Raw genomic sequence first — 13,169 nt, forward strand, 5'->3', positions numbered from 1 at the left:
TATTAGTGTCACAAGTAGGCTTACATTAACACTGCAATGAAGTTACTGTGAAAATCCCCCCAGTTGCCACACTCCGGCACCTGTTCGGGTAACACTGAGGGAGAATTTAGCACGGCCAACGCATCCTAACTAGTACGTCTTTCGGACTGTGGGAGGAAACCCATGCAGACACAGGGAGAATGTGCAAACTCCACACAGAAAGTGACCGGAGGCTGGGAATCAAACCTGGGTCCCCAGTGCTGTGAGGCAGCAGCGCTAACCACTGTGCGACTCAGTCATGGAGACCGGGCACCTGCAGTGGGGAAAGTGGGAGCTATGCTGCCGGGGCAGGCTGCACCTGAACCGTGCTGGGAGCATAATGGCGAGTTATAGAGAGAGCTTTAAACTAGATAGTGTAGGGGTGGGTGGCGGGAGACGGGGGAGGTGGGGAGGAAAAGGGAAGATGTGATAAATTGAAGGAAAAGGGACTAGGCAAGAAAGCAAGGTAGCAATAAAGGTAATGACAGAGTGTGGCAGGAAGGGGCAGAGTGTACAAACCTCAGAGTGAACCAGCAGATAAATCCAGAGTCGGCAAATTAAAAATATAAAGTGACAGGACTAAAGGCTCAAAGTGAATATGTGAGACCCGGTAGCCCTTAGAGAGAGACATGGCTGCAAGGTGATCAATGCTGGGACCTGGCTACTCGAGGGTACTTGTCATCTCGGCAATTAGCAGTGGGGTTGCTCTGTTAACGACATTAGTTTAATAGCACTTAAATCAATTGGTGAGAGGGAGGGAGGAACTTAAAACAATAACAGGCACCAGGGAAAGGGCACTGAGAAAACTACTGGAATTGAAGGCGGGCAAGTCACCAGGACCATAGAATCCTGCAGTGCAGAAGGAGGCCATTCGGCCCATCAGGTACGCACCACCCAATATCCCAACCAGGCCCCTCCCCCATTACCCCACGCATTTGCGCTGCCAGTCCCCGACACTAAGTCAATTTAGCATGGCCAATCCACTTAACCTGCACACCTTTGGACACTAAGGGGCAATTTAGCATGGCCAATCCACCTAACCTGCACATCTTTGGACACTAAGGGGCAATTTAGCATGGCCAATCCACCTAACCCGCACATCTTTGGACACTAAGGGGCAATTTAGGCATGGCCAATCCACCTAACCTACACATCTTTGCCAATCCACCTAACCTACACATCTTTGGACACTAAGGGGCAATTTAGCATGGCCAATCCACCTAACCTACACATCTTTGCCAATCCACCTAACCTACACATCTTTGGACACTAAGGGCAATTTAGCATGGCCAATCCACCTAACCTACACATCTTTGGACACTAAGGGGCAAGTTACCATGGCCAATCCATCCAATCTGCACATCGTTGGACTGTGGGAGGAAACCGGAGCACCCGGAGGAAACCCACACAGACCAGGGGGAGAAATTGTACAGACTCCACACAGACAGTGACCCGAGCCGGGAATCGAACCCGGGTCCTTGGCGCTATGAGGCAGCGGTGCTAACCACTGTTCACCTGATGAACTTCATCCATGTGTCCTGAAACAAGCAGAGGTAGTAAATGTACTCATCCAAAATGCCCCAACAGATCGGGGGGGGGGGGGGCGGGGGGGGAAGAGGAATCAAACATAATTATTTTATTCAACAGAGGAAGGAGACAGAAAGCAGGTAACTATACACCAGTTATAGCCTAACATCAGTCAGGATAAATGGGTCATTTTCAGCTTGGCAAGTTGGAGTGCCACAGGGTTCAGTGCAGAAGGCTTTGTTTACAGTCTACAAACATGAGGTGGATTCTCAAAGTAACTTCATCGCAGTGTTTTACAAAGTTAGTGCTTGTAAGATTATTTTTAAAAATTCTAAAATGCTCTAAGTTGTAAAATGTTCTGGTTCTGTTAAATAAAAAGGTAGTTCTTTTTTGGTCTGCTATTTTATTTTCAGTACCGAGGAGGTGCAGGGTGCATGCTGTACACACAGAGTGAAACATTACATCGCCAGCCCAGGCAGTAATGCTACCAAAACAACAGAACATGTTTCTGAATCAATTTGAAGTAGGCATTTGAATAACAGCAGCCTATCAGATTTTAATTTGATGTTCTGGTAACCTGTAGATCAATCCTATTATGGGGATTTTTGGTATGTCATCTGGGGTTACAAAAGCTCCCAGCTCCAGAGAGCCAGAAGATCACCTGCAAGCAACAGCTTGAGAGAGAGAGAGAGAGAGAGAGAGACAGAGAGAGAGACAAAGAGAGAGAGAGGAAGGGAGAAAAAGAGAGAGAGAGAGCGAGAGAGATGGCAACTGTCTCTAACAGCGTAATTGCCACATTTATGTTTTAAAAGAAAGCCTCATCTCAGTCGTAAAAGGTACCAACAGAAAATAACAAAAATAGAAGATAAAGAAGGAAGATTTCGGAAAACGACAAACCTAGTTAAAATTCTGAGTGTGACTAAAGATTCTTTTTTTTTGTAAGTGGGAATTGTATCTATGTAAACAGCATTCCATTAGAATTGTGTTTTATTTAGTTAATTAGTTAACCTGTTCACTGCTAGTTAGCTAAATGAAATGATACTGGCTGATATTTACAGAGCGTATCTCGGGTAGTTATTCTGATATAACTGCTACAAGTTGCTAAACAGCAAGTATTAGCCCTTCGCACATTCACATTAAGAAGGGGAGTACTCCTCTGAGTAGGTTGAGTGTTAGTTCTCAGAACAGAGATCAAGTTCCCCTTTGTAACAAGTGTTAATGTAAGCCTAATTGTGAGGCTAAGAAATAAACTTTAGACAGGATGAAGGGGCTGAATGTATGGTTAGGTTAGCCCAGGGGCCAACGGGGAGAGCGCACGGTGCCGCTACCTACCTTGGTCCTCCTGGGCAGCGTCGTTGTAGTTGACCTGCTTGCGGACCCTCTTGCCCTTGCCCAGGTTCCTGGCCAGGTCCTCCTGCTGCTGCTCGTAGTGGTGCCGCAGCAGCTTCTCCCAGTAGTCAGGGTCTACGTTCTCCTCTTGCTTGATGATCTCCCTCTCAATCTCCTCTTCCTGCACACGATAAAACAAAACAAAGACCCACCCACGTCAGCAAGCGTCACAGCTAGTCAATCCCCGGCGGGAAGCAAGTGCCTGCGGATCTCAAACAGCTCAGCAACACCTCCTGTAAGGAGAGGGGCAGCATGTGGAACAACCATAGTAAACTTCTCAATATAGATAATGCATTGAAGATCAAAGACAGCAATGGTTATCAAGTGCAGTAGACATGTCTACAGTAAACATGTAGGGTACGTACTAGTTACATGTACTACTTAGAGAAAACCTGGTATATTGTTAATTAACGGAAATACTCCGGTCACGCAGCATCTGTGAAGCATAGAAGATAGCAGCAGGACAAGGCCATTCAGCCCTTCATCACCATCATGGCTGATCATCCAACTCAACAGCCTAATCCTGCTTTCTCCCCATAACCTTTGATCCCATTTGCCCCAAGTTCTATATCCAGCCGCCTCTTGAATACATTCAATGTTTTGGCATCAACTACTTCCTGTGGGAATGGATTCCACAGGCTCACCGGGTGAAGAAATGCCTCCTCACCTCTGTCCCTAAATGGTCTACCCCTGAATCCTCAGTCTGTGACCCCCTGGTTCTGGACTCTTCCCCCCACCCCCCTCGGGAACATCCTCCCTGCATCTACCCTGTCGAGACCTGTTAGAATTTTGTAAGTCCCTATGAGACCCCCTTCCCCATTCGTCTGAACACCAGTGAGAACAAAGAGGGGTGAGAATGACTTAGAGCCACGATCTTTCTCCCGACATTAAACCTGTTTTTTTTTAAAACCTCCCTCTCCAGATACTGCCGGAACTGCAGAGTGATGTGGAGATGCCGGCGTTGGACCGGGGTAAACACAGTAAGAAGTCTGACAACACCAGGTTTAAGTCCAACTGATTTATTTGATAGTAAACTCACAAGCTTTCGAGCTTTCCCTCTTCATCAGGTGAATGGAGAGTTCTGGCCTCAGACAGAGCATATAACAGCGCAGACAGTTTATAGATTACTGATTAGAATGCCAACAATGTGAGCGCCACTTTAGGACTTGAACAGCAGGTTAGGTGTAAAGATTCGCATTCTAATCAGTAATCTGTAAACCGTCTGTGCTTTATATGCTCTGTCTGAGGCCAGAACTCTCCATTCACCTGACAAAGAGTTTAACCTCGAATGCTTGTGAGTTTACTATCAAATAAATCGGTCGGACTTCAACCTGGTGTTGTCAGACTTCTTACGGAGCTGCAGAGTGCCAGAACGGGCATTGTTTAGTTTTTGCACAGCTGTTTCACAAAGAACAAAGAAGGTTACAGCACAGGAACAGGCCCTTCGGCCCTCCAAGCCTGTACTGACCAAGCTGCCCGACTGAACTAAAACCCCCCTACCCCTCCGGGGACCATATCCCTCTATTCCCGTCCTATTCATGTATTTGTCCAGACAACCCTTAAAAGTCACTCTCATATCCGCTTCCACTACCTCCCCCGGTAACGAGTTTCAGGCACCCACCGCCCTCTGTGTAAAAAATCTGCCTCGTACATCTCCTTTAAACCTTGTCCCTCGCACCTTAAACCTGTGCCCCCTAATAATTGACTCTTCAACCCTGGGGAAAAAGCTTCTGACTATCCACTCTCTTCATGCCTCTCATAATCTTGCAGACTTCTATCAGGTCTCCCCTCAACCTCCATCGTTCTACTGAGAACAAACCAAGTTTCTCCAACCGCTCCTCGTAGCTAATGCCCTCCATACCAGGCAACACCCTGGTAAATCTTTTCTGTACCCTCTCTAAAATCTCCACATCCTTCTGCTAGCGTGGCAACCAGAACTGAACACTATATTCCAACTGTGGCCTAACTAAGGTTTTACAAAGCATCAACATGACTTGCCAATTTTTAAACTCAATGCCCCGGCCGATGAAGGCAAGCATGCCGTATGCCTTCTTGACTACCTTCTCCACCGGTGTTGCCACTTTCAGTGACCTGTATCTGTACACCCAGATCCCTCTGTCTATCAAGACTCTTCAGGGTTCTGCCATTTACTGTTTTGGTCCAAATGTGCTTATAGTAAGGTGAACACTGGTCACTGGGTCAGGAAAGACATCTGACAGATTTGTCACAGCATGCCTTTTAGATGGATGAAGAGAGGCATCTTACCTCGGTGAGATAGTACCTCCAATAGGGTGACAGAGTCACACTCTGGCACAGCTTCAGATTATACATTGCCCACCTAGTTTCCGAACCCACCCCCTGGCTCAGTCAGCCTCGCCTACCTTGTCCTCCTCTCGGACGACATACTGGGCCACTTTGAAGGACGTGAGGTACTCGTTCATGCTCTGTATATCCGTGTCTTCTGTCGCATCTTGGTTCCTATCCAGCAGCCGGTCAATGGCAGCCCCGTCGTAGTGGATGACACTGCTGTCTTCGTCCCGATTATCACCTGCAAACACACAGGCGCGGGAAAGTGAGCGCCACCTAAAGCTTGGCATCTTCAGGCATCGGGGCGACTGGAGGTGGAGGGGGCAGCGAACGTAGAAATGAGTTCACCGACACACACACACACACACACACACACACACACACACACACACACACACACACACACACACACACACACACACACCATTCCTGGTCCACACTGGGAACATCCTGAAGCTGTAAGAAGCACCGCGTGAACTGAAACTTTCTACTTCCCTCTCGAGGCTCAGCTGGTCAAGACAGTTGCAGCCTTGGTAATCGAGCCTTGCTCATTGAAACATGTAAACTAGAAGCAGGATGAGGCCATTTGGCCCTTCGAGCCTGCTCCGCCATTCATTATGATCATGACTGATCATCCCATTCAATATCCTGATTCCTCCCCCACCCCCCGCTTCCCCCTCGATCCCTTTAGCCCCAAGATCTGTATCTAATTTCTTCTTGAAATCACACAATGTTTTGTCCTCAACTACTTTCTGTGGGAGTGAATTCCACACATTCACCACCCTCTGGGTGAAGAAATTTCTCCTCAGCTCAGTCCTAAAAGGTTTACCCCTTATCCTCAAACTATGCCCCCCCCTAGTTCTGGACTCCCCCCACCACTGGGAACATTCTTTCTGAATCTACCCTGTCTAACCCTGTTAGAATTTTATAAGTTTCTACGAGATTCCCCTCCCACTCTTCTAAACTCCAGTGAATATAATCCTAACCGACTTAGTCTCTCCTCATATGACAGACCCAGGAATCAGCCTGGTAAACCTTGGCTGTACTCCCTCTATAGCGAGGACATCCTTCCTCAGATAAGGAGACTAAAACTGCACACAATACTCCAGATGTGGCCTCACCAACACCCTGTACAATTGTAGCAAAACATCCCTATCCCTATACTCAAATGCTCTCGCTGTGAAGGCCAACACACCGTTTGCCTCCTTTACTGCCTGCTGTACCTGTGGTGCTTACTTTCAGCGACTGATACACGAGGACTCCAAGGTCTCACACAGGAGCACAATGGGTTAGCACTGCTGCCTCACACAGCACCAGGGACCCAGGTCGGATTCCCGGCTTTGGTCACTGTCTGTGTGGTGTCTGCACTTCCCCCAGCCCCGTGCCTGCGTGGGTTTCCTCCCACAGTCTGAAAGACGTGCTGGTTAGGGCGCATTGGCCGTGCTAAATTCTCCCGGTGTTACCCGAATAGGCGCCGGACTGTGGCAACTTGGGGATTTTCACAGTAACTTGCATTAAATGTAAGCTGACTTGTGACAACTAATAAACTTAAACTTGATCTGCTCACCTTCAATGTCCCCTTTAAAGAGCTCCTCCGTGCCAAACTTGAGGATATCGTCCAGCTCCTGCTTGCTCATGCTGCCAGTCTTGGACCCCAGGCCCGGCCGGACCACCAGGTGGGTCAGCATCATTTTCCTTTTGGCCACTTGCGTGATTCTCTCCTCTACAGAGGCCCGAGTAACAAAGCGGTAGATCATCACTTTATTCGCTTGGCCGATGCGGTGAGCTCTGCTAAAAGCCTGAAGGGCAAAGTCTATCAAAGTCACGGGACAGACTCAACAGGAAACATTCTAGTAATGCAGAGAGGCCATTCTGGCCCTCGAACCTGCTCTGCTCGAGGCTGATCTGTAACTCACTTAATGGAACATTACAGCGCAGTACAGGCCCTTCGGCCCTCGATGTTATGCCGACCAGTGGAACCAATCTAATGACCCTCTAACCTAAACTATTCCAAATATTATCCATATGCCTATCCACTGACCATTTGAATGCCCTTAAAGTTGGCTTTTCTACCTTTCATCCAAATCCCTTTATATTCTTACCCAACAACTATCAATATTAGGGTGGCACGGTCCTGCCTCTCAGTGCCAGGGACCGGGGTTCGATTCCTGGCTTGGGTCACTTTCTGTGTGGAGCTTGCACGTTCTCCCCCCTCTCCCCGTGTCTGCTCGAGTTTCCTTCGGGTGCTCCAATTTCCTCCCACAGTCCGAAAGATATTGGGACACAGTGAAAAGTATTGTTTCTTGCGCACGATACGCACAAAGCGTACCGTTCATAGAGTACATATGAATCGGGGCGGCACAGTGGTTGTCACTGCTGCCTCACGGCACTAGGGTCTGGGGTTCGATCTCCAGCTCAGGTCACTGTCTGTGCGGAGTTTGCACGTTCTCCCCATGTCTGCAAGGGTTTCATCCGGGTTCTCCGGTTTCCTCCCACAGTCCGAAAGACGTGCTGGTTAGGATGCATTGACTGTGTTAAATTCTCCCTCAGTGTTACCCGAACAGGCACCGGGGTGTGAGGGCCAGGGGATTTTCACAGTGACTTCATTGCAGTGTTAGTGTAAGCCTACTTGTGACACTAGTAAGTGGGGGGCAATGGCCTAGTGGTATTATCGCTAGACTATTAATCCAGAAACTCAGCTAATGTTCAGGTGGACCTGGGTTCGAATCCCCGCCACAGCAGATGGTGGAACTTGAATTCAATAAAAAAAAATCTGGAATTAAGAATCTACTGATGACCTTGAAACAATTGTCGGAAAAACCCATCTGGTTCACCAATGCCCCTTAGGGAAGGAAATCTGCTGTCTTTACCCGGTCTGGATTACATGGGACTCCAGGACCACAGCAAAGTGGTTGACTCTCAGCTGCCCTCTGAAATGGCTGAGCGAGACACTTAGTTGTACCAATCGCTACTGTAGCTCACCATCATCTTCTCAAGGGTAACTAAGGATGGGCAGCGACACCCATGTCCCACAAATGAATAATAAATAAACTTTCTCTGCTGATCTACATTCATCAATCGAGGAATTGAGTTTAGGAGTCGGGAGATAATGCTGCAGCTGTGTAAGACCCTAGTCAGACCCCACTTGGAGTACTGTGCTCAGTTCTGATCCCCTCATTACAGGAAGGATGTGGAAGCTACTGAGAGGGTGCAGAGGAGATTTACAAGGATGTTGCCTGGATAGGGTGGCATGCCTTATGAGGATAGATCGAGAGAGCTCGGTCTTTTCTCCTTGAAGAGACGAAGGATGAGGGGTGACCTGATAGAATGTAGAAGATGTTGGAGTCCCATGTAAACCAGACCGGGTAAAGGCAGCAGCACATTTCCTTCCCTAAGGGGCATTGGTGAACCAGATGGGTTTTTCGAGTGGGTTTAATCGAGTGGATTCTCAAAGGCTTTTTCCCAGGGCTGAAATGGTCGCCACAAGGGGACACAGGTTTAAGGTGCTGGGGAGTAGGTACAGAGATGTCAGGGGTAAGTTTTTCACTCGGAGTGGTGGGTGCATGGAATGGGCTGCAGGCAGTGGTGGTGGAGGCAGATTTGATAGGGTCTTTTAAGAGACTTTTGGATAAGTTTGGACTTAGTAAGATAGAGGGTTAGAGGTAAACCTAGTAGGTAGGGACATGTTTGGCGCAACTTGTGGGCCGAAGGGCCTGTTTGCGCTGTAGTTTTTCTATGTTTCTTATCTTCAATGCCCCCTTTAAAGAGCTCCACTGTGCCAGACTGGTGACACTAATAAATGAACTTAGAGTTTATTTGCCTCTGTCTTAAATATGAAATCATGGTCTTTAAATTTCCAATTGACTACACCTTCTATTTGCAGGGTGCAGTGAGGGAAGAGAGAGTTCCAGATTTCCACTCCCCTCTGTGTGAAGAAGTGCTTGAATTTCAAGGTGCCTGTGAACAGAGGAGAGGAACTATCTGTCCAGTCCCCTCTGGTTGCTGTCTGTCCAGTTGTCCCCCTGCTGCAGAGCGGATGTCTAACAAAGCAGGGACTATAGGTCCAGCACTCCCTGCTGGTGGTTTGTGAAGATCCAAGCCTCCCCACCCACACGCCTCACCCTGGATGTTATTTGTCTTCTCCACCCCCCACCCCCTCACCTGGATATCGTTGTGGGGGTTCCAGTCCGAGTCGAAGATGATGACCGTGTCGGCTGTGGCCAGGTTAATTCCAAGACCCCCGGCTCGGGTCGACAGCAGGAAGCAAAACTGTAAAGCACCCGGAGCTGAGAGAGAGAGAGAGAGAAACGCACGGTGTGATCGTCAGAGGCAGAGGAGAGGATAAAGAGGCAGACCAAGCGAGCGACAGAGAGGGAGAGACAGAGAGACGATAAGGAAACAGAGAAAGGGAGAAAGGGAGAGAGAGAGAGAGAGAGAGAGAGAGAGAGAGAGAGAGAGAGAGAGAGAGAGAGAGAGAGAGGCAGAGGAGAAAATAAGGAAACAAAGTGAGAGAGACGAGCGAGAGAGAGGAGCAAAAGAAGGGATAAACAGAGCGAGAGAGAGAGAGCGAGAGAGAGACAGAGGAGAGAATAAGGAAACACAGAGAAAGGGGGGGAGAGAGAGGCACAGACAGAGAGAGAGAGAGTGAGTGAGAGAGAGGGAGAGAGAGAGGGAGGCAGAGGAGAAGATAAAGAAACAATGTCAGGTTATTCACTTTACAAGCAAAAACAAGAAGGCAGATTACTCTGGGAGAGGGGAGTGTGCAGTGGGACCTGGGTTTCCTTGTGCACCAGTCGCTGAAGGATGTAGCAGGTGGTAAAGGCGGCAAATGGTATGTTGGCCTTCATTGCGAGAGGTTTGGAGTACAGGGGCAGGATTGCGTTATTACAATTATACAGGGGCCTTAGTGAGGCCACACCTAGAGTATTGTGTGCAGTTTTGGTCCCTTTTCTGAGGAAGGATGTTCTTGCTCAGGAGGGAGTGCAATGAAGGTTTACCAGGCTGATCCCGGGGATGGCGGGACTGATGTATGAGGAGAGATTGACTAAGTTGGGATTGTTTTCGCTGGAGTTCAGACAAACGAGGGGGAGGATCTCATAGAGACTTATAAAATGTAACAGTTCTAGATATGGTAGATGCAGGGAGGATGTTCCCGATGGTTGGGGGAGGACGAGGACTAGGACGAGGAGTCCAGAACCAGGGGGTCACAGTCTGAGGATTGGGGGTAGACCATTTAGGGGCGGAGGTGAGGAGACATTCCTTCACCCGGTGAGCCTGTGGAATTCATTCCCACAGGAAGTAGTTGATGCCAAAACATTGAATGTATTCAAGAGGCGGCTGGATATAGCACTTGGGGTGAATGGGATGAAAAGGATATGGGGAGAAAGCAGGATTAGACTATTGAGTTGGATGATCAGCCATGATCATGATGAATGGCAGAAGAGGCTCAAAGGCCCGAATGGCCTCCTCCCGCTCCTATCTTTCTATGTTAAAACGAGAGTGGGTCGACTCTGCCGGCACTCACAGTTAAATCTATCGATCGCTTCCTGCCTCATTGCGCCCGTAACGCTCCCATCGATCCTTTCATACTTGTAGCCCTCATAGTCCAGGAAATCTTCCAACAGGTCCAACATTTTTGTCATCTGAGAAGGAAGGAAGGGAGAAGTCAGGTTTGAGTGCAGCTTCCAGGACAAATTCCACTTTAAAAAGGGGCATAAGTGGAAACCCAGCTGTGCCCATATCAAGGATTGCTTTGATTCAGAGTTTGAGGCGGTGTTCACTTATTTGACGTGTCAAAGGCAGTATGGTCCATGTGGCACGGGGGTACATAAATGGCGTGTGGGTGGCAGTGTGGTGTATGTTCACATGGCACATTCCACGTGGCATGCATGACTTGCTGCTCACCAAGCACACTGGGTATCGTTTGACACGTTGCATAGGCACTCATGGCATGGTACAACGTGCGGTGCATTCATACGATACAGCTGATGTGTGGGATGGGGGCAAAGTGCCCGCTTTGTGTGTGTAGACAGATTTGTTTGGTCCCCGAGTGAGCCTCGGCACCCCGGGATCGCCGTCCCCGAGTGAACCTCGGCACCCCGGGATCGCCGTCCCCGAGTGAACCTCGGCACCCCGGGATCGCCGTCCCCGAGTGAACCTCGGCACCCCGGGATCGCCGTCCCCGAGTGAGCCTCGGCACCCCGGGATCGCCGTCCCCGAGTGAACCTCGGCACCCCGGGATCGCCGTCCCCGAGTGAACCTCGGCACCCCGGGATCGCCGTCCCCGAGTGAACCTCGGCACCCCGGGATCGCCGTCCCCGAGTGAGCCTCGGCACCCCGGGATCGCCGTCCCCGAGTGAACCTCGGCACCCCGGGATCGCCGTCCCCGAGTGAACCTCGGCACCCCGGGATCGCCGTACCCGAGTGAACCTCGGCACCCCGGGATCGCCGTACCTGAGTGAACCTCGGCACCCCGGGATCGCCGTCCCCGAGTGAGCCTCGGCACCCCGGGATCGCCGTCCCCGAGTGAACCTCGGCACCCCGGGATCGCCGTCCCCGAGTGAACCTCGGCACCCCGGGATCGCCGTCCCCGAGTGAGCCTCGGCACCCCGGGATCGCCGTACCCGAGTGAACCTCGGCACCCCGGGATCGCCGTCCCCGAGTGAGCCTCGGCACCCCGGGATCGCCGTCCCCGAGTGAGCCTCGGCACCCCGGGATCGCCGTCCCCGAGTGAGCCTCGGCACCCCGGGATCGCCGTCCCCGAGTGAGCCTCGGCACCCCGGGATCGCCGTCCCCGAGTGAGCCTCGGCACCCCGGGATCGCCGTCCCCGAGTGAACCTCGGCACCCCGGGATCGCCGTCCCCGAGTGAGCCTCGGCACCCCGGGATCGCCGTCCCCGAGTGAACCTCGGCACCCCGGGATCAGCATACCTGAGAAAATATCAGCACCCTGTGGCCCTGGGCCTTGAGTTTCCTCAGCATCTTCTGAAGGAGCATCAGCTTCCCCGATGACTTGATCAGCCCACTGCCTTCGTAGGCGCCGTTCGGTAACTTTGCCGATTCCTACAGCAGAGAGAGGAGCAACAGCAGACACTCAGAACAGACCTCAAACCAGAACAGAGCGTTAACGCAGCAGTAAAGTACAATTCTCACTCTACCTCATTACCCACACTTCTCAGCTAAAAGGTTCCTGGACACTCGGTTTTTCCCCCACACAGGCACACCACTCCTGAAGGGCGCTAGAGCACAAACGTGTGTTCTAATACCTCTCTCAAAGAGTCCAAACAACATGGGAAAACCTAGACAGTCTGCTCTTGACCAAGTGGACAAATGGAACGAAGTACAGATCTGTCATGACCTAATTAAAAAGGGTAGAGCAAACTCAAGGGGCAGAATGGCCTCCTGTTGCTATATTACCCTCTCTCAAAGAACAAAGAAAAAACACAAGGAAAATTACAGCACAGGAACAGGCCCTTCGGCCCCTCGAAGCCTGCACCGACCATGCTGCCCGACTGAACTAAAGCCCCCGACTCTTCTGGGTACCATATCCCTGTATTCCCATCCTATTCATGTATTTGTCCAGACTCCCCTTAAAAGTCACTACCGTATCCGCTTCCACTACCTCCCCCAGCAACGAGTTCCAGGCACCCACCACCCTCTGGGTAAAAAACGTGCCTCGTATATCTCCTTTAAACTTTGCCCCTCGCACCTTAAACCTGTGCTCCCGAGTAATTGACTCTTCCACCCTGGGGATAGAGCTTCTGACTATCCTCTCTGTCCAAGCCCCTCATAATCTTGTAGACTTCTATCAGGTCGCCCCTCAACCTCCGTCGTTCCAGTGAGAATAAACCAAGTTTCTCCAACCTCTCCTCATAGCTAATGCCCTACACACCAGGCAACATCCTGGTAAATCTTTTCTGTACCATCTCT

The 13,169-nt window shown here is 50.3% G+C and overlaps 1 protein-coding gene across 1 annotated transcript in view; it reads right to left on the reverse strand.

Annotated features, from left to right (window-relative positions):
- Positions 1-13,169, reverse strand: part of LOC145339107 (ATP-dependent chromatin remodeler CHD3-like) — a gene marked incomplete at its 5' end in the record, with an annotated part of 134,410 nt that overhangs the window by 53,249 nt on the left and 67,992 nt on the right. Inside the window, 6 exon segments of the mRNA XM_080183543.1 lie at positions 2,878-3,055; positions 5,316-5,482; positions 6,809-7,040; positions 9,403-9,527; positions 10,766-10,883; positions 12,171-12,302. Of these exon segments, the coding sequence (XP_080039669.1) occupies positions 2,878-3,055; positions 5,316-5,482; positions 6,809-7,040; positions 9,403-9,527; positions 10,766-10,883; positions 12,171-12,302 (952 nt within the window).

This window comes from Carcharhinus amblyrhynchos, unplaced genomic scaffold (assembly GCF_965287045.1).
Source record: "Carcharhinus amblyrhynchos unplaced genomic scaffold, sCarAmb.v2.hapA chromosome_328, whole genome shotgun sequence".
Lineage (NCBI taxonomy): Eukaryota > Metazoa > Chordata > Chondrichthyes > Carcharhiniformes > Carcharhinidae > Carcharhinus > Carcharhinus amblyrhynchos.